This window comes from Glycine max, chromosome 16 (assembly GCF_000004515.6).
Source record: "Glycine max cultivar Williams 82 chromosome 16, Glycine_max_v4.0, whole genome shotgun sequence".
Classification (NCBI taxonomy): Eukaryota; Viridiplantae; Streptophyta; class Magnoliopsida; order Fabales; family Fabaceae; genus Glycine; species Glycine max.
In genome coordinates, this window is record NC_038252.2 from 4,935,459 (window position 1) to 4,960,100 (window position 24,642).

The following is a 24,642-nucleotide window of genomic DNA, read 5'->3' on the forward strand; positions in this document are numbered from 1 at the left end:
ACCACAAATTGTTTTGCTTGATAAAAAAAAGAAAAACAGTGGCGATTAAAAAATTAATTTGTGGTAATTTTTTAATTACAACTATTTAAAAAAAAAGGAAAAAGTGAAATCATCTTTAGAAGCATGATTTCGTCATCTTGAAATTATCTTTCAAAAGACGATTTACCTATTTATGTAATTTTTTAAAATCTATACATTTTGGTAATTAACAAAAATGTACGATTTTGGTACAAAAGCGAGAATTGCATCGCTTGATATAACCCATGCGCAAATAATGTTAATACTATAAGATATTGATACCACCACCTACCTTTACATTGCTAGTGACAGTGACCAAGGAATTCCATGTCATGGAGGTGCGGATAAGAACAAAATCAAGTTCTTTTATTAAATAAAAAGAAAGAAAAAAAAAATCAAGCTCAACTTGGGAAAGAAAATGGAAAGAGAAGAACAAGTTGTGTTATTTGCGGGTGTTCAGTAAATTGTGTTCATTTGAGGAATACTCAATATGCTAAACTAGATTAAGTTCTCCAAACAGCATGGGCATGGTTTGCAACTAAGTTTGGTTGCTCATGGCAGTTTCAAAGTGCTTTGTCATTACACCCTCAAAATCCTAAACATTATAAACAACTATTTAGCAAACTAAATATTTAACATGTATTGCATATATATAGTTGACCCACTGTCAAAACCATTAAAATGTGAAAGGTGTAAGAATAATCTTCGCTTAAACTACTCAATACAGAAAAGGATTATTCATACACATGACAATTACTACATTATATATCCCCTGATAAATATTAAATAGGTATCACCCATTAATGCTTATCAAGAAGAAAAAAAATAGACATAAAATTTACGCACCATCTTATTATGTCAAAATTTGATGAAGGATATGAGAAAACAATACTCATTTGTAGAGCAAATTTTATCATATAAAAAATTATGGATATTTAATATAGTGTAAGTTAAACTTTATTAAGTGTAAACTAAAAGAGAAATATTAACAATATATTTTTTCTTAGTTTAATGGTCATGTCTTAATGGTATGAAATATTTTTATATCGTTATTTAATTATAAATCATCGTTGATATGATTTTTTAAATAATTATCGTAAAAATCAACAATCTTACCATACATAGTGAGTTGTAATTAGATGATGGTATAAATTTGTTTACATGGTTAGTGTATCATCCTTTTTCTCATTGTTAAAAACAAATTTTGTTCCTATGAAATTAAAAGTGCCTTTTAGACAATAAAAATGTGCAAACACAAGTATTCATTGAAAAATAAATAATAGTTGAGTATTTACAAACTGAAAATTTTAGGTAATTTTAGTTAAATTCGGAAAATTGATTTAGTTAAAAATAAATTTTAGGTAATTTTATATATGTGAGTACTTTTATCGTAAGAGCAAATTTGTAATATAATTAAGTGTAAATTTTCACACAACAAAAAAATACATTTTGTATGCTTTTAGTGTAACATGCTTTCAAGAGTAAACATTAAGTTTGGTTAGAAGCAACCTAACATCAATAATTTTAAAAGTGATAACGTTTTAAGCTTTCAACATGAGTTTGAAGGACTATAATGCAATCCATAGGTCAATTTGTGGTGAGAGCTTGAGATAGATTCACGAACACATGGATTTGATCCTCCTTACCATATTTGTACACAAAAAAAGGACCCATAATACATATGTTTAACTATTAAAATTTTAAACTATTCTATTAATTTCTCAATCAATAAATATAATTATATTTTAAAATTAAGTTACTAATTTGATCCCTGTTGTGAGAAATAAAAGCATCAAAAATACTATCTATAGAAACTAAAAGAAATTATTCTTAAATATAAGAACTAAAAAAGAAAAATTTTGTAACTACAAGACCGAATAATTGAACCTATATTTTAACTCTTAAAGTACACCTTATATTTAAAGAAATCAAATCCATGACTTACTCTAGATCAATTCATCAAGCAAAATATCAGTAACTTAGGAATAATGTAGGTACCAAAGATAAAGGAGATTTAATTGAGTTGGTTAAACAAGATGAATGAATTATTATAAATCTTTTGACTATCTTTGATTCCTTCACATAAACAAAAAAAATTGTAGGTACCAAAGCAACTTCTTCTCATCTTACCAATTTTCTTTCGTTTAGACTCAATTTTTATAGTTACCACATGTCCTTAAAATGTTGCTTTGGGTCTGGAAAATAATTAGGGTGGGACAATCAAGTTCCACCGTGCATTTCAACATCCACTTTTTATGGTAATTGCATAATTAAGTCAGCAATTGAAAATAGTAACCCATTAAATTATTGAAATTGTTTAAGTATTTACATGAGGAAAGGGTTAGTGCTATTTTTCCAGAGGACATGACTCGTGAAGACAAACTTGTGATTATGTACAAGAGGGTCAGCAAAAGCAGCATGCTTTTTTTTTAGGAGGAAAACTAGAATTTTCAGTTGATGTCAAAGTATCTTGGATCTTCAGGGAAATGGTATTCCACATTCAACTGCCAAACAAACCACAACAGAACAGACCTTGTCAGAGACTAGGAAGACCAAGAAAATGCATACAAATAGATTCCAAATTGCACAATACACACAAACCAAGACATCAATCTTATTCTGCCTGCACCTGCAGGAGGCAGAGCCAACATGTAATAACATTCTGTTGAGCCTTATAGATAAAAGTGAAATGATTAGACATTTTTAATGAATTTACCATCATGGATTCAACATCGTGAGAAAAGGATTCACATTTATATGCATCCGAGAAGAAAAGCAACATGACCAATCACATAAGTAAACAAGAATGGTTATCGTTGATCAGCAAAAGAATTAACTGAAGGCTTTAATGCACTATACTGGTTTCTGCTTTGGGGCACATTTAGGCAAATAACTTAATTGAACATCCATTCAATAAGAGCTTATGTCACAAGCAATAAGCTTATTTTGATAAGTTGAGCTTACATAAATGACTTGTGACCCTCCTTATTAGCCCTTTTTAAATTATAAACCATTTATAAAGCTTAACAACTCTTGTTGTAATTTCTAAGTGTCAAGTGTGAGAATCAAACATAGCACCAAAGAAATACAAGGATGGAAAGGATCATACTCTTAATTACTGTCATGGAGAACATGTTACTAAATTTAAAGATAACAATGAACCAAAATAAGTATAATAAAAATGAACCAGAAAAAGTAAATTGAAAAATTTTCAACATATGCAGTCTGAAGCTATATTGCTTTAGGCAGATTTAGTATCACACTGAAGAAATAAGCAATAAAGCAACAAAACCAGAACATAGGCACATACCTTGCCCTCATCGGCATCTGAATGACGTTGAGGGAACACAACCCTCAAATCATTACATAAGTAGAATCTTCGTTCCCCTTCCATGTCCAATCCAGAATTTTCTTGAAGAGAATTATTTTTGCTTTTTTGAGTTGATCTGTTGGTCTTCTTTGGAAAAGGGCAAATAAAGCGTAGGTGGAGAGCATAACGAAGAGGACCACCACTACTAGAATTGTCCTTCACCTTTGAACACGAATTTAGTGGTTTCCCTGATTCATCACATGTTTTATCCCAACACTCTTTTCTTTCATTCCTCTCACATTTTTCAGTAATACATTCATAATCAAGCTTCACCGAGGAAGGGACTCCCAGCATTTTTGTTTTCAAAGATTGCTTCGAAGAATCCTCTTTGTTTATTAAATTCAACAAGCTAGAACCCTTTCCATTTCCCTGATTTGTAGATTTTGTTTTATTAACAACATTAGTTGCATCTGTATGCATTACTTCTCCATCACATGAGATGTCATGATTCTTTTGCATTGATGGAATCCCTTTGTCACCACTGTTTAAACCTGTTGATCTCTGTTTCAACTGAGGGGAAGTAGAGCCAGTCGATTCAAGAGTGACTTTCTGGCGCAAGAATGTCTGTGTGGATATATAACCAAAAATCAGAAATTGATAGAATAAGTATATAACACAATTTTAAAACATAACTCAGAACTCATAAATTTGGAAATACAATGCAAGTTTATCAGTGGAAAAGGAGATAGATGACTACACTATTGTTTTGGTGTTAAATGTAAATACCATCATAGGCTATACAAAAAGTATTGATGACATCGTTGATGGTCTTATTATAAGCTTTCATTTTTATTGTGACAAACGTCTGGGCTAAGTGAAAACAATACTGAAAATCTGTAAAAACAGGAAAGGAAAACAAAAAAACATTCTCTCAAACTAAATAGGTCCCTTGAGCTGTGTTTGAATATCTAATAGTGAGTGGAATAACTTTACCAAGTCATTATTTGGATATTTGCATGATGGAATGAAAATATTGGTTCCATCCCATACCACCGAATTGAAGGGAAGGAGGATATTGGATGAAATAGAATGAAAGACATTCAATTAGGTTGTATTCCATCATAGTGTAGTATCCTTCAATTCCATTAAACTCCATCCAATCCCATTTGTTAATCCAAGCAAGCCTTATGATTAGAAATTAACAAATCTGAAGCATTTTTCATTTTACACGACATAATTGAAAGAAAGAGTAAATGTTAATATTGGTCCTCCAAAGATATGAGTAACCAGGTTGGCCCTCCATTTATAAATATATCAAATCAGTCCTTCAGTGTCAATTTTAAGCCATCAAATTGCTACCAAAAAAGGATAAAACTGATTGCATTTATTATCATTTGGAGGGAAAAAAAATAGCATTTATACATAAAAGAAATCTAATGTGATTTATATTGATTTAGTTCGATAATATTTCGAAACACTAGACATAAGTATCTACTTAAAAAAGAAGCCATTTATGAACCACACACAAGTATCAATATGGGGCCCCGGCCAACAACGAGAACTTGAGTCTTCATTGTCCCTGAACCTCCCATTTTAAATTATCCTCATATCCAATAAATAATTAACAAATTCCTACATTTATGTAGCACTCACAGAACATGACCATCAAACCCACAAATGCACTCAAAACCAGAACCTCCAGATGTGGCAGGACAAGCACATTGTACCCCTAAGTTTCAACTTACAAGCTTTGATTCAGTACCCCCTATTACTAGATCCAATAACAGTTACTAGAAAAGCCATAGAAAACCAAATTTTGATCTTACAATCTTGGCATATTTCTGTTTCTAAGATTAATAAACAATAAGAGAATGAATATTTTGCCATTAATATATTGCCTATTATTAACTAAATGTGGATGGCTTTAGACAGTATGAGAGGCAAGACCTGACTAATACTAAGCAAAAGACCGTGTGAAAATTCCTACAGCAAATGGATTGAATGTGATTTCTGTAAATCAAACTCACACCAAAAAATTTCTATTAGAGGAAATGAAGCTTGGCATCCACCCTCCTGCCACCAAAGGAACTGGTAGCTGAGCACTCCTTAGTCCTTACCATTTCCAGTCTCTTATTTTTATTTCATTTTAGTGAGAAAAGTCTTATTACTTATGTTATTCATGTCTTGGTAGTACTTTGCTTTTTAAGATACAGTTTCCATTAGAGTGTTAGCTCTCCTGTCTTTTAACACTTCATTTGAGTATTTCATTGATGCTAATATTTTGTAATGTGTCCGATGGTTGATTTACAATTAAATCTTATTATCGGTTTCTAGTTTTATTTTTCTTTTTAATTATGGCCAAGCCAACCCTGCCTAGCAATATTTAAGGCGTTTCTTTGGGTTACAACCTCTACACGCCTCTCATCTGGTGACAACAGTCTGATTTCAATGAAGTCCAAAGTTAAATTTAGCCTTGTCAGAACAATTATGCCATTAGGAACAAAAATGTCCAGATCAAGTCAGTCATATATTCAGCCAGACGGACAAATCTTACTTTGGTACCAAACGGCATGTCACTCAAATCATAGTTGCAAAAGAAAGTGTGAAGAGGAGTCTTTTCTGGATTGCTTAGCACCTGCAGAGTGAAATCAAATGTAAGGAGTTTGGACACAAAACATGCTAATCTGCACAAATATCTTGAGAGCAGAAACTCAAATTAAAAATGTAAACAATATTACAAATGAGAAGAACAAGAATACTTATAAGCATAGCACAGCTTATATGCTTGGTAGAAGAGATTTGGAGAGTAAAGAAGGCAAAGCATTGATGAGTATGTACTGAAGCCCAGTCCAAATACATCAATCCTTTCCTTTTTCTTCCACCCAAAACATTCTCACCCACTTGGAAGATATGCAGTAAATTCTCAGCAACTGAACTGATGAAAGGTCCATTCTCTTGGCACCACAAATCAAAATATTTTTGCCCCAAAAGATATATTTCAATAGCAAACATACAATTGTTGGTACAAATAAGTGGGGACTAGCTTATAGCCCAGTTCACACCAACCTACATAAGCCCGCATTTAAATGACTAACCTGCACAAGCCCACATTTAAATGGAACTACATTTAACCAGCCATACAAGCCCACAGTTTAACAAACTGGCCTAAGACCGGTCTGCAAACTGCTAATCCTTTTTATTCTCAAAATGCTTTTAAAAAAAAGTTAATAAACAATTTGCACCATGGATTAGTCAACAAACCAAAATGATTTTTCTTTTACATTTAAAATGGTTCCATTTTACCCATGTGTTACGCGGACTAATCTGCATGCTCACAACTAAATGGAATAAGATTTTGCTGACCTGAGCCTGTGCAGCCTTGTGGGCCATGTGAACTGGTCTGTAGGCTGTGTACCCCGCCCCCCCCCCCCCTATTGACACACAATTTGTTATTTATTAACAGTACATTTGTCCTTAATGCTAAGGATACCACACTTCTCCTGCAGATATGAAATGAAGGCTCTAACAGATTCATCTGAAGGCACTCAGATACAAGGGTTAAAACTTATAACAGTGAAACAAGTATATCAATACCAGTTGAATCCGTCCCTTCATTGGTATACGCAGACGGCTTTTTACAATTTGGGAATCATCTTTTCCAAACCCTCGTTTCAGCAATTGGCCTCTTAACTTGTTTGAAGAGGAATTTCCAGCAAGATCTATTGATGCATAATACAGTAGATAGCAATCTCCATCCACGCTAGTAACAGAGAATGGAAGCTTCTGAGATTTAGGAGAAAAGTTCCCACCAGTAATGCTTAGCACAGCAAGAAAACCATCGATTTTCTACATATAATAAGAATAGCAACAAACAACCACAGGTTAGTTGTCTAAAAGTTTTCAGTGCACTGAAGTTTAGAATCATGAACAAGATCAATTAACAGTATGATAAATAGCATATATCCAGACCTTGCTATTGTTTCCAGATAAGAACCGGCCAGATAAAAGAGACTCCTCAAATGAACCAACTAAAGACCTCCTGACCGAAAGCCCACTCAAACTTCTAGTGAATCTCATGGAGTGAGAAGTGGGAGCTGATTCTTGACATAGTGGCCAACTCATCTCGGCAATATCATCCAGAGAAGATGGACAGAAATCTTTGCATAAGAATTCAACTTCATCAAAAGATTTGCGTGCAACTCTGGAATTGTCATCCTTACAATTTGACATGAGGCGTGAATTGGAATTATCAAGTGATTGTTCTATACTCCTTGAAGTTATATTCCAATTATTTATCTCTTCAACAACATTCCTACATCCTCCAGCAGTTTTTATTCTTTCAGAGAATTTACGACCAAGAGGTGACAAGGACAGAGGAGAGCTCACAGTTTTAGGAGATATGGATATTATGCCACTTTGAGGCCTAACCTGACTCAATTCACTAAAATGATCAATTCCAGCAGTGGGTAAACTACCCTGAGACAGAAGTCCTCTATTTTCCTTCAAAGGACCATCACTTTGAAAAAAGGATTCAGTACTGTGTGGCACGGTTCTTTGTTCCAAGCAACTTGTCAAGGACCAAGAAGACACTGTATAACTGCTTTTACTTCCAATATTTGCCTTCTTATTATCCTGTGCGATGGAATTTCTAAAGTTATCATTCTTAACAAGGGATTCGGTCTCATTACTTCTGCAGCCAATGTCAAGAGGATCACCTTTGAAATGACTTGGGGAGAGCATACTGCTCAGTGGAGATAAAAGTCGCTTCCTGACTAATGAACTGGCAGATTCAGTGTCATTGGCAGGGAAATTAGTAAAAACAGAAGAATGAAGATTTACAGCTGAAACATCAGTCAAACCATCAGTTGAAGTATTAGTTCGGCCCGATTCAAAACCAACAACCCTTGAAGCAGGAATATGAACATTCCGTCCACTTTTTGGAGCAAAAGGAGTACTTCTATCTGCTGAACCAATCTTCAAACTGTGGACATTGGAAGTGACTTCCATGGCTCCTCTATAAAATGTACTGTCAGAAACATTTGAAATTTCTAAGGAGGCATTCTTCGGGAAATCATCAAACGAAGATCCCAGAGTACACCCGGCCAACCCACCAGTGTTTACACTGTTCATGCTGCCTATGGCAGAGGGACTTGCATCAGAAAACTGCGGTGAGCTAGTTAAAGCTGCACCCACAAGTGCAACTTTTTCAGCAGTTTCATTTGGGGGAATCTGTGGCAAGCCCATCACTAATATTCAATTCAGCAATGTGGATCTTGATCAACCTAAGGAGATGAAAAACTAGCTTGAAATTACCAATGTGGTCCCTCGGCAAGGTCTTAAATGTTCATTTCACTATTTTTCCTTACCAGATGATAATGCTAAGACACACAGCCATCAACTAACAACTGCAACCCTAGCCTCCAACCCTTACCAGTTTTACACTATTCAGACCATTCAATCTACCTATCAGCAACTACAATTACAATTGAAAATTTGAAATGTTATCAATCCTGATCAACTAATTCTAAACCTATAAGAATTTCCAAGTTCCAACTGTCATGTATCCATCAGCGGCATCTGCATTTGAGACATTGCAATCATCATTTCCTTTGCAGGGCACACAGAGAAAGTCCAGGACATGATGATATACATCCAAGAACTGCAACAAGAACAGATCTCTCGACCTCCATACTGGCAGCAGATGAATCCCAAACAATTCATGGTAGGTAGCAAAATCAGTGCCTGTAACAACATTTTGAATAAATACATGAAAACCCAGGGTTCACAAAGCCACAAGAAGAAGCACATAAAAGCCCATTTACATAGCTCACAATTCTCTCAAGCTCCCACTTCACTTAATTACATTTGATATGGATATTTTCACTTAAAAGATTCGTACATTTCTTCTTTGGGAAAAAAAAAAAAAAAGCTAACTTCATATGTTAATCCTTGGGAGAGGATGGTACTGAATTTTGATCAATCAACAATAGGGTGGAAAAGGAAATGAGAGGTAATAAAGTTGAAAATACCTCAAAGAAAAAAAATAAAGAATAAAAGTTGAATAAACCATGCATCTGAACCAATTTTCAAACTGCAGTTAGAGTAATCAATGCCCATATACAGAATGTTTCTTCAGAAACAATCAACATGAAGAGAAAAAAAGAAAAACGTTGATTAAAAGAAAATAACAACGTGTTATTTTATTTTATTTCAAAAAATTAAATTATTTCATTTAAGCTGTTCTAAAGCAGAACCTGAAAAAACCGAAAACCCCAGAAATTTTTTTTAAAAAAAAAAACAAAGAAGCAGTTTTGTGATACCCCATAAACCCCAGAAGAACAAAAACCAAGAAAACTCAGAGAAAAATCAAAGCAAGTCCAAGAAGATTCAAGATGATCAAGATAGCAAAAAAGAGAAAAACTCAAAAAAAAAAAACGCACCAATGAAGGCTGGTAACAGAAGAGTCCAAAAGATAAATCATATCAATAACCCTCTCAAAATTCAACCTTCAGATCAAATGATAACAACAACAATCACCCAACAACAAGAAGAAGAAAAGAAAAAATAAATAAAAGGGTGTTCCCGAAAAATGAAAAAGAGAAGATCTTTTTGTTTTTAGGTTGTGGGAATTGCAGAAGGTGAGAATGAAGAAGGGATGGGTGCTGGTGTTGGATTAGGGGTGTGGAGTTGAAGAAAGACCCAAGTGTTTGTCTGTGTCCACAACAGCAACACCCTCTGTCCCATCCCATGTTTATGTTTATAATACCAAAAATACACCAAGCTTAGCCTCATCATCATCCCCACCGCAGAGTCACAAATCACTTTGTTTTACCATAAAAAAAAATTATGTAAATTATTATATAACCATTGTTACAAGAGGGTTAAAATATATTTTTCACTCAACTAAATACGAAAATATTTGAAATTTATTTTTATAAAATTTTTAATACTTCACAAAATTGAAATGTGTTTATATTTTTTATTCAAACATAATTTTTAATAAATTTAAACTTACTATGTTTTTTACATTGTGATGCATATTATTAACATAAAATGTAATTTTTTTTATTAATTATATATACAATCGATATAAAAAAAACATGTAGATTTAGATATTTCAACCTTATTTTGGACCAAAAATTAATCCATTTTAATTTTGTGGAAATGCAAAACCTATTACAACTTTTACAAAAACAAATTATGAATCTTTTCATATTTATAAAGATAATGATGAAAATATAAGAAAAATGTTGGAAAAATTATCTATGGTGTGTTTTTTACACATTATATACAACAAATAAAAACTAAGAATAAGAATATCATGTGTCAATTAGAATAAATAATACATAAGTGAATATAACATACCTATTAATTGCATGTTTGGATTAAAGTATTATAAATTGAGAAATTATAATGGTATAATAATTTGTACAAATAAATCTTACAACAAACAGATTGAAAAAATGAGAAGAGAGAGAAAATTTTAAAATATAATAAATATTATGATACAGACAAAAAAAACACATAAAGTAATGTTCTAAAAATTATTATGCATGTATCATATCTCTTATAAATTTAAATTTGCAAATTAAATTTATGAAATCAATTTAAGTTTTTTTTTTACAAAACTAAATTTCTTAATATTTTTTAGAGTAAATAAATATGTCACTAAAATGAACTTGATGCTCTTTAAACGAAAAATCAAACACATTTTTAATCTCTCAACAATTTTATTGAAATTATTGTCGACATTTAATACTTAATGGGGGTTTTTTGTTGTATTACATTTTTTTTGGTGTACTAGAACAATATTACATATTATAGAGGAGGAATTAATATAATAAAAAAAATCTTCTTTTTTTGAGCGGAAAGTCAAATCAAAATTTTATTAGTTCTATCTTATCAATTAAAAAACTATTAAAAATTGGTCGACCTTCTAATAATTTTTCTTTAAAAAGAAATATAGGTAGAGTAAAGAAACCGATACATGCTTTGTCAATGAATTTTTTTCGCATCATCATTCAATTCAATTACAATAAATTATATATTACTACATAATATAACCTAGTAAAGGTCTGGAAAGTCGGGACAAAATCCTACTTTAACTTTGTTACTACCATTGTAAAAAAAAAAGAATATTTCTTCTCCTTATCACACACCGTCATGTTTCATGTGGTGAGTATGATTTTTCTTCATCTTTAATTATTTATTTTACATTATTTAATGTTTGATAATCATATATTAATTGTATAAAATAATTTTATATTATTATTTAAATATATATTATTATTAATATAACTTTTAAAATAATTATTATAAAAGTTAATAATTTTATCCTGTGATTAAAAGATAATATAAAATTATTTAAATTTTCATACTATAATCATTTTTTTTATCTTCTTTGATATTTACTTTTGTTGCCGTTACCTTTTGCAGCTTTTGTTTTTCACCATTGGGCTTCATGACTGGCCGCAGAAGTCGTTTTAATTTTTTAAAATATGAGTCCCTTTCAAGTGATTATATATATATATATATATATATATATATATATATATATATATATATATATATATATATATATATATATATATATTTAAAAGGATTTGATTGCTAATGCTCACTCAGTTTTGTATTTATTTACCCCGAAAAAGAGTATTTACAATTGAGTTTAATGAATTGTCAGTATAAAAACAGATTTATGTTATTAAATAATCAAAAATTATAATTAATATAACTTTTTAAGTAATTATAAAATCAATAAATTTATCATATTAATAATGATAATTTGTGATTTAATAATGATGCAAAAAATTTATACTTCTAGTACATCATTTATGTTTCTCTTATGTTTGATAGTGGAGAAGAAGAAAAAAAGAAAATTAAAAAAAAAATATTTGAATTAAAGTAGAGATTAAAAATATACAAGACCCACATTATTTTTTGAAAATTTCTTCATAAATAGTACTTCTTTCCTCACAACCAAACCAAGACTAATTCAAGAATATAAATTTATTTCATTTTTACTTGAGTTAGAAGATTAACTATTTTGTTAATGATATCAGACACTATTTCAAAAGAATAAAAAAATAATGAAGACTAAACAAGTTGAAAGATTAAAAATTTATGAGGGCTAACAAGTCCAACCCAAATAGCCATCTCATGTATTTTCAATGGGCAAATATCACGGCTTTGTGAACTGAATTGGACTTTCATGCGTGAACCTGTTTTGAGTTGTACTTTTCCTCTGCCTGCTTTTCTATTCAATTGATACTGTTGTTTGTTGCTGGTTCTGTTTTCTTATCGAATATCCAACTAGTGGTGAAATAGAGTAAGATAAGATAAAAGATAAGATATGGTTGAAGTAAAATGAGGCAGCATATAATAAAATTATCGTATTATTATATAAATGTTATATCATAACATGAAAAAAAAAATATTATTTAGAAAGTGTAGAAATAACAAGGAAATTCATAAATAATAAATTGAATCCATTTTATGTCTTTAAATTAAAAAATAAAAGTATTATATAGTGTGAAAATGGAAAAAAAATCTGTAGCATGAGAAGAAACAAATTCTTTTATATTTCATTTTATTCTAAATCATATAAACAACAATACTAATAGGTAACATTATTTTACTTTATTTATTTTATATCAATCTAAATATAACTTTGTGAAAAAAATTATTATTTTTTATAAAAAATATACTTTGTGAAATTTAATTATAAATATCTTACACGACTATTAAATTTATATTTTATAATTTATAAAAGTAATTTTTATATTAATTGAATTTACATATGCTACCACCTATCAAAATTGCTGGAATTTGGGTTGTCTCTGTATTTTGGTAGGGGTAGAGTCACCTACAATGACTTCAATGTTCGAGTCAGTGTGAGTGAGTAGTCTTTGGTTTCACACTAGTGAATTAATTTTGAGTCTCAAATTAATTTTAAATAATATTTTATATATTTGATTTCACATTAAAAAAAAATTAAAAATTGGTTGTGACTTGGAATAACTTTAAATATTTTTTATGTTGAATCCAAAATTTTGTAATAAATTTTACTTATGAATTAATTTTATAATAAAAACATTTAAACATAAATTATATCACTTAAAAATTAATTTTAACCAAAATCAATTTTATCAACTTCCATCCAAATACGCACTTAGACTTAAAGAGAATTAGAGAATGATTCATACCTCGTCACCCGCTTTTTATTTACACTTTATCTATAGTGTCCTCTCCTTGCTTATTAATAAAATCCCATTTAATAAGAAAAATGATAGATAAAAGTGATAACATTCTGGCGTTCTCGTTGTGACTCTTGATCCCCCTTACTTTCATTTAAATAATCTTTTCCTAGAGTTAGAACCATTAAACTTCCATTTTGAACATCTATGCATAGGAAGAATAGGGTCATAGAATTGGCCACATTGAAAAAATCTACCTCCCTCGTTTCTCAATACTTATAAGGAAATGCCTAATTTGTTTTATGTACTGACGACTGAGGTCCTTGCAGATTTCCTACAACAAAATTGTCACTCGAATGTGCAATTGATCCAGATTTAGTGTGTTGTGAATGAGCCATACACTGCTCATGGTTTCGAGTATAACCTGATTTTGTCCAGGTTAAATTCATGTTGTGAATACCAAACTGTCTCAATGGTTTTACCTCTATTGCAAACATTTTTGTGCGATTGATAGCTATTCCGAAACCAAAAGTCCATTGCTCATAAAAGGGACTTGATAACTATTCCCCCATAAAATTTAACTTTATTGCAACGAGTTGATGAAATTGCTTTCTGGTCATCACTCGGTTCATGCTTCCTCATGTTAAGCCATTCATGGACGTAAGAGTTTGAAATAAGATATAATTTTTACTAATTATTCTAGTACAATCCTCAATTATATATAGTTTTGAGTACAGTATAACGCAAGATTTTACCCCTAACCAAATTTTCCCCCTTCGAACACTCTAGAAACTATTTTTTCACAAATAACTGCCACAAATAGATAACTATTTAACTATTTTAACAAATTTTCCTCCTTACTACACTCGATCTGCCTTTTATTCCTCCTAACATACACACCTTTAATGTCCGCCCCACTGATCTATAACATTAAAAAATAACTAATCAAGCCTTACTATTATTGACATACAACATCAATGGGTGCACCAGGACAAAAGGAAATTGTAACTATAGTCGTGCAAGAAAGAAGCATTTTCTCAAATCATAATCCAAAAGTCAATACCCAAATTAAGGCTAGTAAGTTCATATTGATGAAGATTCAAGTGTCATCTCACGGCCAATAGAAATTAGTTCAAAATTTGAGCACCTGGAAAGTGGAAAAAAAATAAATAAATGGGTAAGCATCTCATTCTGTTGCTAAAGTTCTTTCATTGTCGTCATGTCATGTTGGACTTGGGGAAGTGAACAAAATTTTTCATCCGAATATATACAGAACACATTATAATGACACAATCATGTAGAGTTTAGTTCCCATCATCACTAGTTAAAGTAAAAATAATAGATACAAATTGAGATGAGAAGCTAAACAATACATAAACAGCATATTTACATATATTTGCCTGAACCTTTTTGTTGGGAAAACCCTATAACTCCACAATGCAAGTGATTTAGCTCCGACATAGAATAAAGACACTTAAACTAAGAATCATTCAGCAGAACTCAACCTCAGTATGTGCGCAAGAGATTTAGCTCCCACCTGCATTCACTGAAAAGCCTCATACTCACATTTGATTCCCATCAAGATGAAGCTGACAAGGTACACCATAATATGAATAACAATCGAACTGTTGATGCCAAACACACATGCCATAGACCACATAATTGACAAAGAATGCTTGGAAGTCAACAAAAAGCCTGTACCTATTTAGGCTATATTGCAATTTTAATCCCCCTTTAATTCCTAATCCACAATTTTGGTCCCCTTATTTTTCTTTCCCACTATTTTAGTCCCTGCATTTTAGAAAATTCATCATTTTGCTCCAATTCTCAATTTTTGCATACCTTTCTTGTTTATTTTATTTTTTTATATTTTAATTAATTAAATTATTTTTTGATAGAATTGTAAATGAATATGTTAGATTTAAGGTTCAATCGAACCAAAATAAAAGAAATAAAACGTATGCAAAATTAAGAATTGGACCAAAATGGTGGATTTTCTGAAATGTGGGGACTAAAATCGCAGGAAAAAAAAAGGGGGACCAAAATTGTAATTCAGCCAACTATTTAAGATCAAAGTTAAGAAAAGGAGCAATCATAAAGAATATTATCTATTTGAAAAGCATATTCAAATTATAAAAAATTACAATAATGAAAACTACAACAAATAGTATCTTACCTTGGATTTCACTAGAGTGAGAAGCCAGGTCAGATATATTAGATGCTCTCTGGGACATGGGTGTTAGTGGAGGTGACACAGCTTTATCGACCTTTGAAACTTGGGGAGTATCCAAATACTTGGTATTAGAAACATTTAATGCCACAACTCTCTGACCACTAGAAGGTATAGAGAAACTCCGAGAGACAGGTGGAGTTGGAAGTGGAGATGCTGCCCTCAATACAACTGAAGGAAATTTATTAGTCATGGCAGCCTCTGGATTTTTTAATACTAATGGAGCAGAGTGACCCACTCGTGGCTTGCTAGATTGATTACCAGGAGGTCTAGGAAGTTCATGAAGCTCACTTATCCGGGGTGAAGAAACAAGGGGAGGTGAAGCATTAGGAGATGCTTTCGGAGATGAAGGCTGGGGCACTGGTAAACGTGAAAACCCCCCAGAAACAGGTTTTACTGATAATGGTTTATTAGTCAATGGACCTGAAAAAGCTTGTCTTTTTATTTTCTTAGTATCAGAGGCACTCAAAAAATCAACTTGTGGAAGTAAGAGTCCATCTGCTGAAGGGCGTGGTAACTGAGTGTATGAAGTATCACTGTCACTTTCTTTGAGAACAGAGTGAGCTCTAGGGATAGTCGGTTCTGACAATTTACTATCAACATCTTTCTCATTCTTTTTTTCATCCAAAGGGGAAGAATGCCACAAATTATGCAAAGATCCACTGGCACTAGTGCGGGGGGCTGAGCTAGTTTTGGTTTCTTTGATGTTGACTGGTGTAGGGAGAACATATGCATTAGACTTTGCTGCAGAAAATGCTAAAAGTTGTCTTACTTTTTCAGCTGGGTCAAATTTCTTTTCTGCAAGTATTGGAGCTGAATAACTGCCGCCGACTCTATTTGAAACTTTAAAATCTCCTTGGTTCTTCTCTAAACTTGTCTGCAGAAGGCAAGTTAATAGAAGTATTAGAGGATGACCTAAGTTAAATTAAAGAATCAATCTGAATTGATGACCTTTTAGATCAACGGAAAAGTAAGAATTAAAAAAAGTCATAGTTACAATGCTAAACCTATGTCCTTAAAATGAGATCTCAAATGATACCTTCAGTGCTTATCCTAACAATTAATATTTTTTTGGATAAAATGTTAAGAAACATGTTACATAATTAAACTTGATTTGTGATCTTTATTCCTTCTAGGCGAGATTGAGGCACTAATTGGCCTATATTTTTTTACAACCAATTTAAGATTTAAACCAAAGCTTCAAATTGGATAAATCTTAAGTGGTAATGTAGTAATGAATGGCACCTCTGCAGTTTCTGGGGTTGAAGCTCGAATATATGAACGGCCTGATTCTTCCACCTGGCAAAACATTGCCAATGATTATGATAAGATGAATTTATAGTTCAGATTATGAAAACAACAATGGAATGTTTTTAATTTGTAGCGAGCTATAGACTGCAACAAGTATAAAATGACAACTGTGACAAAGTTTGGTAATATTTTAAATAAAAAAGCAAATGAGCAATAAGAATAAAGTTCAATATGCACCCAGGCTTTGAAAACCATTCAAGTTTTGAGTAATACAAATTTCCTACCTCTGCTGAGTTCGGTGATGTGGAAACAATATATGGCCCTTGCTTATTTGCCCTGTAGTCAAAACTCAACTCACCACCTTCAATGACGTCAAAATCATTCCCATCATCATTATTATCATTTTCACCTCCATCATCCTCCAGGCCACTGAATTGGTAATCAATATGTTGTCGTTCAGCAATCATCCTAACATGTGGGTCAACAGCCTCTAGTGATTTAAGTCCTTTCCGGAAGAAATTCAACTATATTGAAAGAAGAACAAGAACAAAGATGCATCAAGACTAGGCTGAAGAAATGATAAAAGATTTGAATGAGAAAGGTCATAGTTCAAGAAAACCTGAGCAGCATGGTGACGCGCTGCTTGTGTTAGGAGACTGCGTGACTGGCCTTGCTTCAGCGATTTTAACCGAAAGGCACAAAGTTTTGCTTCGTCTTCATATTCAGCATGAGCTGCTTGCAACTGCTGTAGCGTGAAACTTTCACCTTTAGCACTTTTTGACTTTCCTTTCTCTTTCTGTTGGGCAATCATGTATTCATAAACATCTCTGAAGGCAATAAAACAGATTCAGGAAACATCACATAATGATGAGAAAAAACAATAGCAGTTGTGTAAATACAAACCTTTTTTCATCACATTGCCGCTTCATGTCCTGCATGAGGAGGAATAGGTAGGCATTGAGATTTGAGATGCAATAAGAAAATTGATAATTCTATATTAAATATAAATTTATACAGCAGCAAAGTCACTATAGTTCCAAATTATTGACCACTGTTCTAGGCAAGAAAATCTATATGGTCTTATAAAGCATCAAAGAGGACATAGTTTTTCAAATCATAAACTTGAGTTTTGGAAAGAAAAGTTAATTATGTGAAAGCTAGGCTTAAAATAAGAGAAGGTGAAAAACTGAACAACACTGCTTTTTCCTTCACTCTTAAGTTTTGCGATACTTCTCCTGCAGTCCTACAACTTGCTCAGTTCAGCTTCAATCTCCATTCCCCACCATTATTAACAACCCTCAAATCTCTTGCATACAAGTACAAAATCTAACAAAGCATCCACTAATGACTAATCAACTTCAAATGCATGAAATCCATAACTTACTGCATTTTCATAGCAGAGTAAGAAAAATATTAAATTTCAAAGATAGGTTTCTCTACCATATATTTCCCGACCAAATTTTTGCCCATATCAATAACAAACATCCAACTTATTCTCCAACTATGAAAATTCAAGATGAACTTCTAATAAATTATTTTTCTATTGCCAACACTTCCTTCTTTTTTTTTGTTGGTCGCAGCAACAGGGTTTAATGCTGAAAATATAAATCAATTGTTAGACATAAAAACCAATCACAAGCCAATATTCAACAACTTAAACTGGTGATTTGGTCCATGAGATGGTATCAAAACTTCTATTACCAAGTGGTCAAGAGTTCAATCCTTGTTGGCCCCATTCTTTCAAATAAAAATTGAATTTCAGCACAAGATAGTGGGTGAAGAAATTGTCATGCTTCAAGCTCAAAGGATTCTTGCATGATGAGGTGATAGATATTAAAAGCAATCATATGATCAAATCCCCTACCAACTTATGCTTTTGGGAGACATGGTCCTTGAGATGTTAAAAGATGCAATTCCTATGATACAGAGTTTGATCCCTGTTGCCTCTATTCTTCTAAACACAATAAAATTTCAGCATAAGGTAGGGTAGGCTGTGCTTTATCCCCGCCTCAACCACTAAGAGCAGGGTAGGCACGTATTTAAAACCATTCATATTTCATATGCCTTCATCTCCCACTTTAAACTTTTGAAATAGTTAGTTAAATGGAAAAACTACAACTTATTCATTGGGCAAGGATAAAAAGATAATTATAAACATCATTACAAGAAGATTTGGTTTATGCTTTAACTTGACAAGTGTTTCAACAGAAACATCACATATTGGCATTTCTCATGACAAGTTTTTCTTCCAGTGACACGGTCTTTAGGAAACTACCTGGGAGGCCTTAAAAAAAATTGTGGCCATAAACCAGTGTTGTTAAATAGCCACGACAGCAGCACAGTACTATAACACTAAAGTGTTCAGGTGTTGCAGGAATCCACCAATCTGGTACCAGGACTCCATTGCAGTGTGGCTTCCACAAAACAGCTATCATGGCCACAATGGTTCCATTGCATCGTAGCCATCACAGTTTTCAGACAGAGATGTGGGACTCCACGACTTTTGCCCCCTGCATCCCATTGTCCCACTACCCCCACTCATGTAGAAACAGGCATCACGTTTTTAGACAGAGCTGTGGGACCACACAACTTTTTACCCCCAGTACCATTGTCCCACTCACCCCACTCACATAGGAACTCTTAATCTTCTCCCATATGTGTCATGTTAACCACTGTTCACAAAAGGAAGGACTCTTCTACTCCTCCATTAGCATATGTTCACCTCGTCCTGCATCCTCTTGTCATCTCTAGTGAGTAGAACAGTCTCTAACGCAAATTAGTGACTGAAGTTGAACATGATGCAACCTTGGAAGCATTAGAAGAGCTAGAGAGGGTTTCCTCTGTTTTCAAATTATTTTACTGGACTTATTTAATAATATCCACGATTATGAAATCATATGTGCTTAACAAGTCAATGAACTCTCAAATATAAAAAAGATTTACTGCAAGTATAGATAATTGAATTATAATGAAAACAACATTGGGAGAACCACACCACAAAAGCTAGCCATTGTAGTTTGGAGAGCCTGGAGCCTCTTTAACCCCACACTAGAATCCCATACTTCCAATGTGGGACTCAAGTCCCATTCCTTGCAATTGGATTCGAACATCTTACTAATACATACAGATTGAATTCTTTAACCTAAAGGTTTAAGCATATTCTTTTTATCAACAGCAGCTTTAAAATACATTAGTGTATCCATAAACTCAATGTGAAGATAGCTTAAATTTGTTAGATGTGATGCATGGGTGTGTGAGAACAAGAAACAGTCAGATTTACACAACCAACCAATGGATGTGTGCGTCATATGACACTGGCTTTGTGCTCAAAGGTAACAATCAATTCCTTCAAGATCTCAGATAGTGAAAAATGTTATTGCAACAATTTTAAAACTTAACCACTTTAGGGAGGCTACACATAAACCTCATGAGATTCACTCCAGAATAGATTATTCATTAAACAGGGACGAAGAGATCAAAAGAAGAAATCATGACATAATTTCAGCATCTCACATAATGGATGTGCAAGTGATAGGACAATTATGCAACGTCTCTTTAGGCAGTTACGCAGTTATGGATCTGAAACATTACCCTCTGTTTGAGAGGAAAGAAAATGAAAGCATTTGAATTGAAGAGAAAATGGAAGGAAAAAATATTTGAATTTTTGTTTCTAAAAGTCATTTTTTTCTTCTTTTACGCCTTTATTTTCTATTCAACAAAACAAAAAACTGTATCATTATCCATATTTTCTCTCATCAGCCCTCTCTAGTTTCTTTCCTCTCATCCAGATGCACCATTACCCCTTGTTTGGTATAGTGAATGGAAACAACTTAGGATGGATGCAATGAATATAATTTTGGGTGTTTGGAGGAGAAATAAGGCAGAAATAATTTTAAAAATGGTGGGACCCATTATACTATTTCTCACCTATTTCCACTCATCCTTTTTATTTCCATCCACCCTATTTTTCTCCTCTCTACCAAACAGACCCTTAGTGTTATTGTCAGTGTGGTATTTGCATCTTTAGGCAGTTATGGATCTGTGTGACAGTTGCTGTGGTGTACAATTATTATATATGTATATGGCATGGCAGTTTCTGTATTCAGTGGGTAGTTTGTACTGAGTGTGTTTGAGAGAGAGACTCTCTGTTGGGGCTTAGGTCGGTGTATTGTTCTTGTTGCACTACAATTCTGGTTTGATCCTGAATTTCTATCAACAATAATATCCAATTTGTAGGTTCAAACTCTTGAGTCTAACAGCATGCCTATTTAACCAGATAGGAGATCATAAATATTAGATAACCAACCATATATAAAGATAAATGAATCTGAAAAAAAAAAAGTGCATAAACATACCTCAACAGTTCTTAGCTCATTAAGAAGAGACTCTGATGGATTGGTTATTGTCAGTACTATGTGAGAACGCTGGGGAACAGAAAGGATAGAATCATAATAAACATTTTTTTAAGTGAACAATGCTCAAGGAAACTCAAAGCAATAAAAAAGGTTACACCCAAATAAAAGCTCACATAGCTATCAACAAGCTTCTGAAGTTCAAGCTGCACACTTCCAAGCATCCCCAAAACTTTACCTGCATACAATTCATAACCATAACAACTGTGGCAACAAGACTACATAGTATATACATAATTTAAATCAACTAGCAAAGATGCTAAGTAACTTGGATAGGGAATTCATGAAATGTTTACCCACTCACCATTTTCTTCATCATCATTTAAGGCAGTTTTCTCCAGTAGACAAGTACCCATTTCCTGCAGTGACTCGGCAAATTCTGGAACACGTAACACAATAAAGGATACGCTACTGACTTTAATATTTTCAAGGAAGTATATCTCATCCAAAAAAAAACTAACTAGACAAATTTTAAAAAAAATAAAAAAAATCAATGATCAGTAAAGAGACTGATATTTTCAAATACCTTGATGCTGCTATCTCACAATACTTGAAAGGTAGTCACAACAACAAACAATGTCAATAAGAATAAGGCATGCCCAAGGAAAATGTGCAAGTTCAGCATTATGAGCCATTTCCCTATTTTGGGAATGAACGGCAATGCTAGACTTTATGGGTTACTAGAATTTAGGTAAGAGAGAAGAAAGGGGAAGATGTTATCTGATCATTAGATTGAAAATTACAGAGATGAATATTATATGCTGAGTCGGCAAGAAACTAAATAATAACAGAAAAGCTAATTCTGTTACAGAGAAACTAAACACGATTACAAATGAAAATGAAACGAATATGTATATCTAATAAGGATAGTGCAGAAGGCCAGCCAACCATGGACTATGGCAACTGGAAATGCAAACTTGTTTCTTAAATTGTTGGAGACATTACATATGACAAGTAAACAAAATATGTGTGTGTGTGAATGTTTAACTTGCGACCTAAACATTTGTTGACATATACGCGGAACTGGGGAACATAACAAAACAAAATGCACAACCATTTCAAAAGCTTTGAATACATCATAAGTGAGGAATGCAGAGAACAACACGAGCTGTGATGAAGACTAATGTTTACCGTAAGCACTGTTTTGCGTGGCAGCGGCTGCAGAAAGCAGGCTATCGTAGCAATCTCTCATGGCTTGCATGTCCTGAAAAACGGCGAAATGGGAAACCCTTAATGTCACCAAAATTAGTAAGCCCAAGTAGAAGCAAATTGCCCAATTTGGGCATGAGATCGTTCAACATTTTCCACAAAATAGCCATCATCACACACAATTTCTCACACCCTGATCCTGAAACTACAACTACGAGATAATAAATTAAAGTCTTCACGGCAAGGAAATTAATCAATTTTATTCCATAAAAAACACACACACACACAACACTACCCACGTGTCATCTACGTCCCATCACTGACAACAAGCGATGATACAAAAATACGAGAATAATTGAAAAAGGCAGATAAGAATGATTCGATGATAATAATAATAATAAGGTTTGGAGAGTGGTTAAACCTTGGCAGCGAGGGCGAGTTCGTCGAACTTAACGGTGGGGGGAAAGTCCTTTTTGTCCTTGGAGACTGTCTTGTGAAGTGTTTTCTTCAACTTGCTGAGGGACTTCATCTTTTTTTATTTTCTGCACCCTAGGAATGAAGGAGAAAAGAGGAAAAAGGGGGAAAGAGAGGGTTTGTTTGGCGTAGGAATTGGGGGAGGGAGAATCTCAGGGGAGAGAGTGTGGGAATGGATTGAAGAGTGCGAAAGACATTGAAGGAAGAAAGGTGGGTCAAAGAAGAGAGGTATGGTAGATCAGAGACAGCGAGAGAGAGAGAGAGAGATGCGAAATGAGGAAACGAGAGAGGCATCAGTCCAACGTCGTCATCACGCCCCTAAGCCTAAGCCCAGAACCCCGCACGCTTCCACACCACACCGCACGTGTCTCTGTTCTGACTCACTGCCTAATTTCGACATTTACTTTTATATATATTCCTAAAATTATTACTTACTATTTTTGTTTCTGAAATTATGATTTATGTTAGTTTTTTTTTCGTTAATTCCATTATGAGCTATGGTAATGGACTAATGGTAGGTTATACAATTTAGACTAAAATATATTTTTTATCTTATAAATATGAAAATATTTAAAATTTATTTTTATAAGTTTTTCAATATTTTTTTTGTTTTCATAAAATTAAAATATATCATTTTTTTGGCTTAGGCCACATGGGTTTGAATAAATTAGAATCTATGATGATAACTTTTCACTTCGATTATAAATAAAATTAATGTAAATGTGACTTTTTTTTACATCGATTTAACATATAACCAATATAAAAAAAGTCATGCACATAAGTTGGAATGTTCGAACTTAATTTCAAGTAAAAAAATAATAATATATTTTAATTTTATAAGGATAAAAAATGTATTAAAAATTTTAGGAGGATGAATTTCAAAAAATTTCATATTTATGGGGACAAAAAAATGTATTTTAACCTAAAATTTATAAATTGTGTACTTATTAAAGGACTAAAATGATCATATTTATTATCATTAAATTTAATGTATAGATTTTTTTTATACTTAAGTACAATTAAAGTGCTTTGTTTTTTTTTTCTGTTGAGTTGACATCATATCGTATATATATAAGGATATTTTTAAAATAAAATTGTCTTATAAAAAGCCAAAACTTTGTATCTTTTTATACACCATAAATAGGAGATTTTGCCTAAGAGTAAAATACACAAGACACAAACTAAAAAAACTCAACAAGAATTTAGTATCCAAGTTTAGAAAAATTAGAGAAATTAGATGTCTATAGTTTGAACCATTGATGTGTGTCTAGAGTGAGAAAAAGACAATGCCATAATTCTTTAATAGAGTTGTTATTTTCACTATTAATAGTGATTGTTAGCAAAGTTGTTACTCAAAGTGTTGAGGGTTGAATCCAAATCCCAAGGTTTTAATTATGAAAAACCATTAACAAAGCAAATTGTAAAGATGGTTGAGGAAAGTTATGCAAGCTAATATATTTGTTAAGTGTTTCAATTGAAAGTATAAAGAGTGGATCAAGTGCAAGTGTTCTAAGGAGTTCAAAACAAGTTCAAAAATGATATGCATAAACATTATTTTAAGAAACAAGTCTCGAAATATTGAATAAAGTTTCATCTGTATGA

The 24,642-nt window shown here is 32.6% G+C and overlaps 2 protein-coding genes across 5 annotated transcripts; both read right to left on the bottom strand.

Moving 5' to 3' along the window:
* Positions 1-2,300: 2,300 nt before the first annotated feature.
* On the bottom strand, positions 2,301-10,112 carry LOC100819038 (uncharacterized). Its single transcript, XM_006598943.4, has 6 exons — positions 9,769-10,112; positions 7,298-9,070; positions 6,923-7,174; positions 5,883-5,963; positions 3,329-3,952; positions 2,301-2,522 (listed from the first exon to the last, which is right to left on the bottom strand). Exons 2-6 carry the CDS (start codon positions 8,570-8,572, stop codon positions 2,469-2,471), a joined length of 2,286 nt encoding a protein of 761 aa, XP_006599006.1. The 5' UTR covers positions 8,573-9,070; positions 9,769-10,112; the 3' UTR covers positions 2,301-2,468.
* A 4,354-nt stretch (positions 10,113-14,466) lies between these two features.
* LOC100805134 (uncharacterized protein At2g33490) lies at positions 14,467-23,417 on the bottom strand. Of its 4 annotated transcripts, none has more exons than XM_006598945.4 (11): positions 22,988-23,417; positions 22,549-22,621; positions 21,722-21,796; positions 21,534-21,595; positions 21,361-21,429; positions 17,909-17,937; positions 17,625-17,832; positions 17,290-17,529; positions 17,000-17,053; positions 15,701-16,631; positions 14,467-14,671 (listed from the first exon to the last, which is right to left on the bottom strand). In XM_006598945.4, the coding sequence occupies exons 1-11, from the start codon at positions 23,093-23,095 to the stop codon at positions 14,652-14,654; spliced, it is 1,869 nt and encodes a 622-aa protein (XP_006599008.1). In that variant the 5' UTR covers positions 23,096-23,417; the 3' UTR covers positions 14,467-14,651. The 4 variants fall into 4 exon arrangements, with proteins under 4 accessions (XP_006599008.1, XP_006599007.1, XP_006599010.1 ...); XM_006598944.4 differs by having other exon boundaries at positions 14,467-15,070; XM_006598947.4 differs by lacking the exon at positions 14,467-14,671 and adding an exon at positions 14,717-15,061.
* Between the last annotated feature and the right edge of the window lie 1,225 nt (positions 23,418-24,642).

Excerpts from the sequence above, each read along its gene's own strand:
- LOC100805134 (XM_006598945.4), bottom strand. The coding sequence starts at position 23,095 with ATGAAGTCCCTCAGCAAGTTGAAGAAAACACTTCACAAGACAGTCTCC. Across the intron at positions 21,797-22,548 it reads CACGCAAAACAGTGCTTACG|AATTTGCCGAGTCACTGCAG; the intron begins GTAAACATTAGT and ends TACGTGTTCCAG. Across the intron at positions 17,054-17,289 it reads CATCACCGAACTCAGCAGAG|GTGGAAGAATCAGGCCGTTC; the intron begins GTAGGAAATTTG and ends ATGTTTTGCCAG.
- LOC100819038 (XM_006598943.4), bottom strand. The coding sequence starts at position 8,572 with ATGGGCTTGCCACAGATTCCCCCAAATGAAACTGCTGAAAAAGTTGCA. Across the intron at positions 5,964-6,922 it reads TGAAGGGACGGATTCAACTG|GTGCTAAGCAATCCAGAAAA; the intron begins GTATTGATATAC and ends TTCACTCTGCAG. Across the intron at positions 2,523-3,328 it reads CAGATGCCGATGAGGGCAAG|TTGAATGTGGAATACCATTT; the intron begins GTATGTGCCTAT and ends TTTGTTTGGCAG.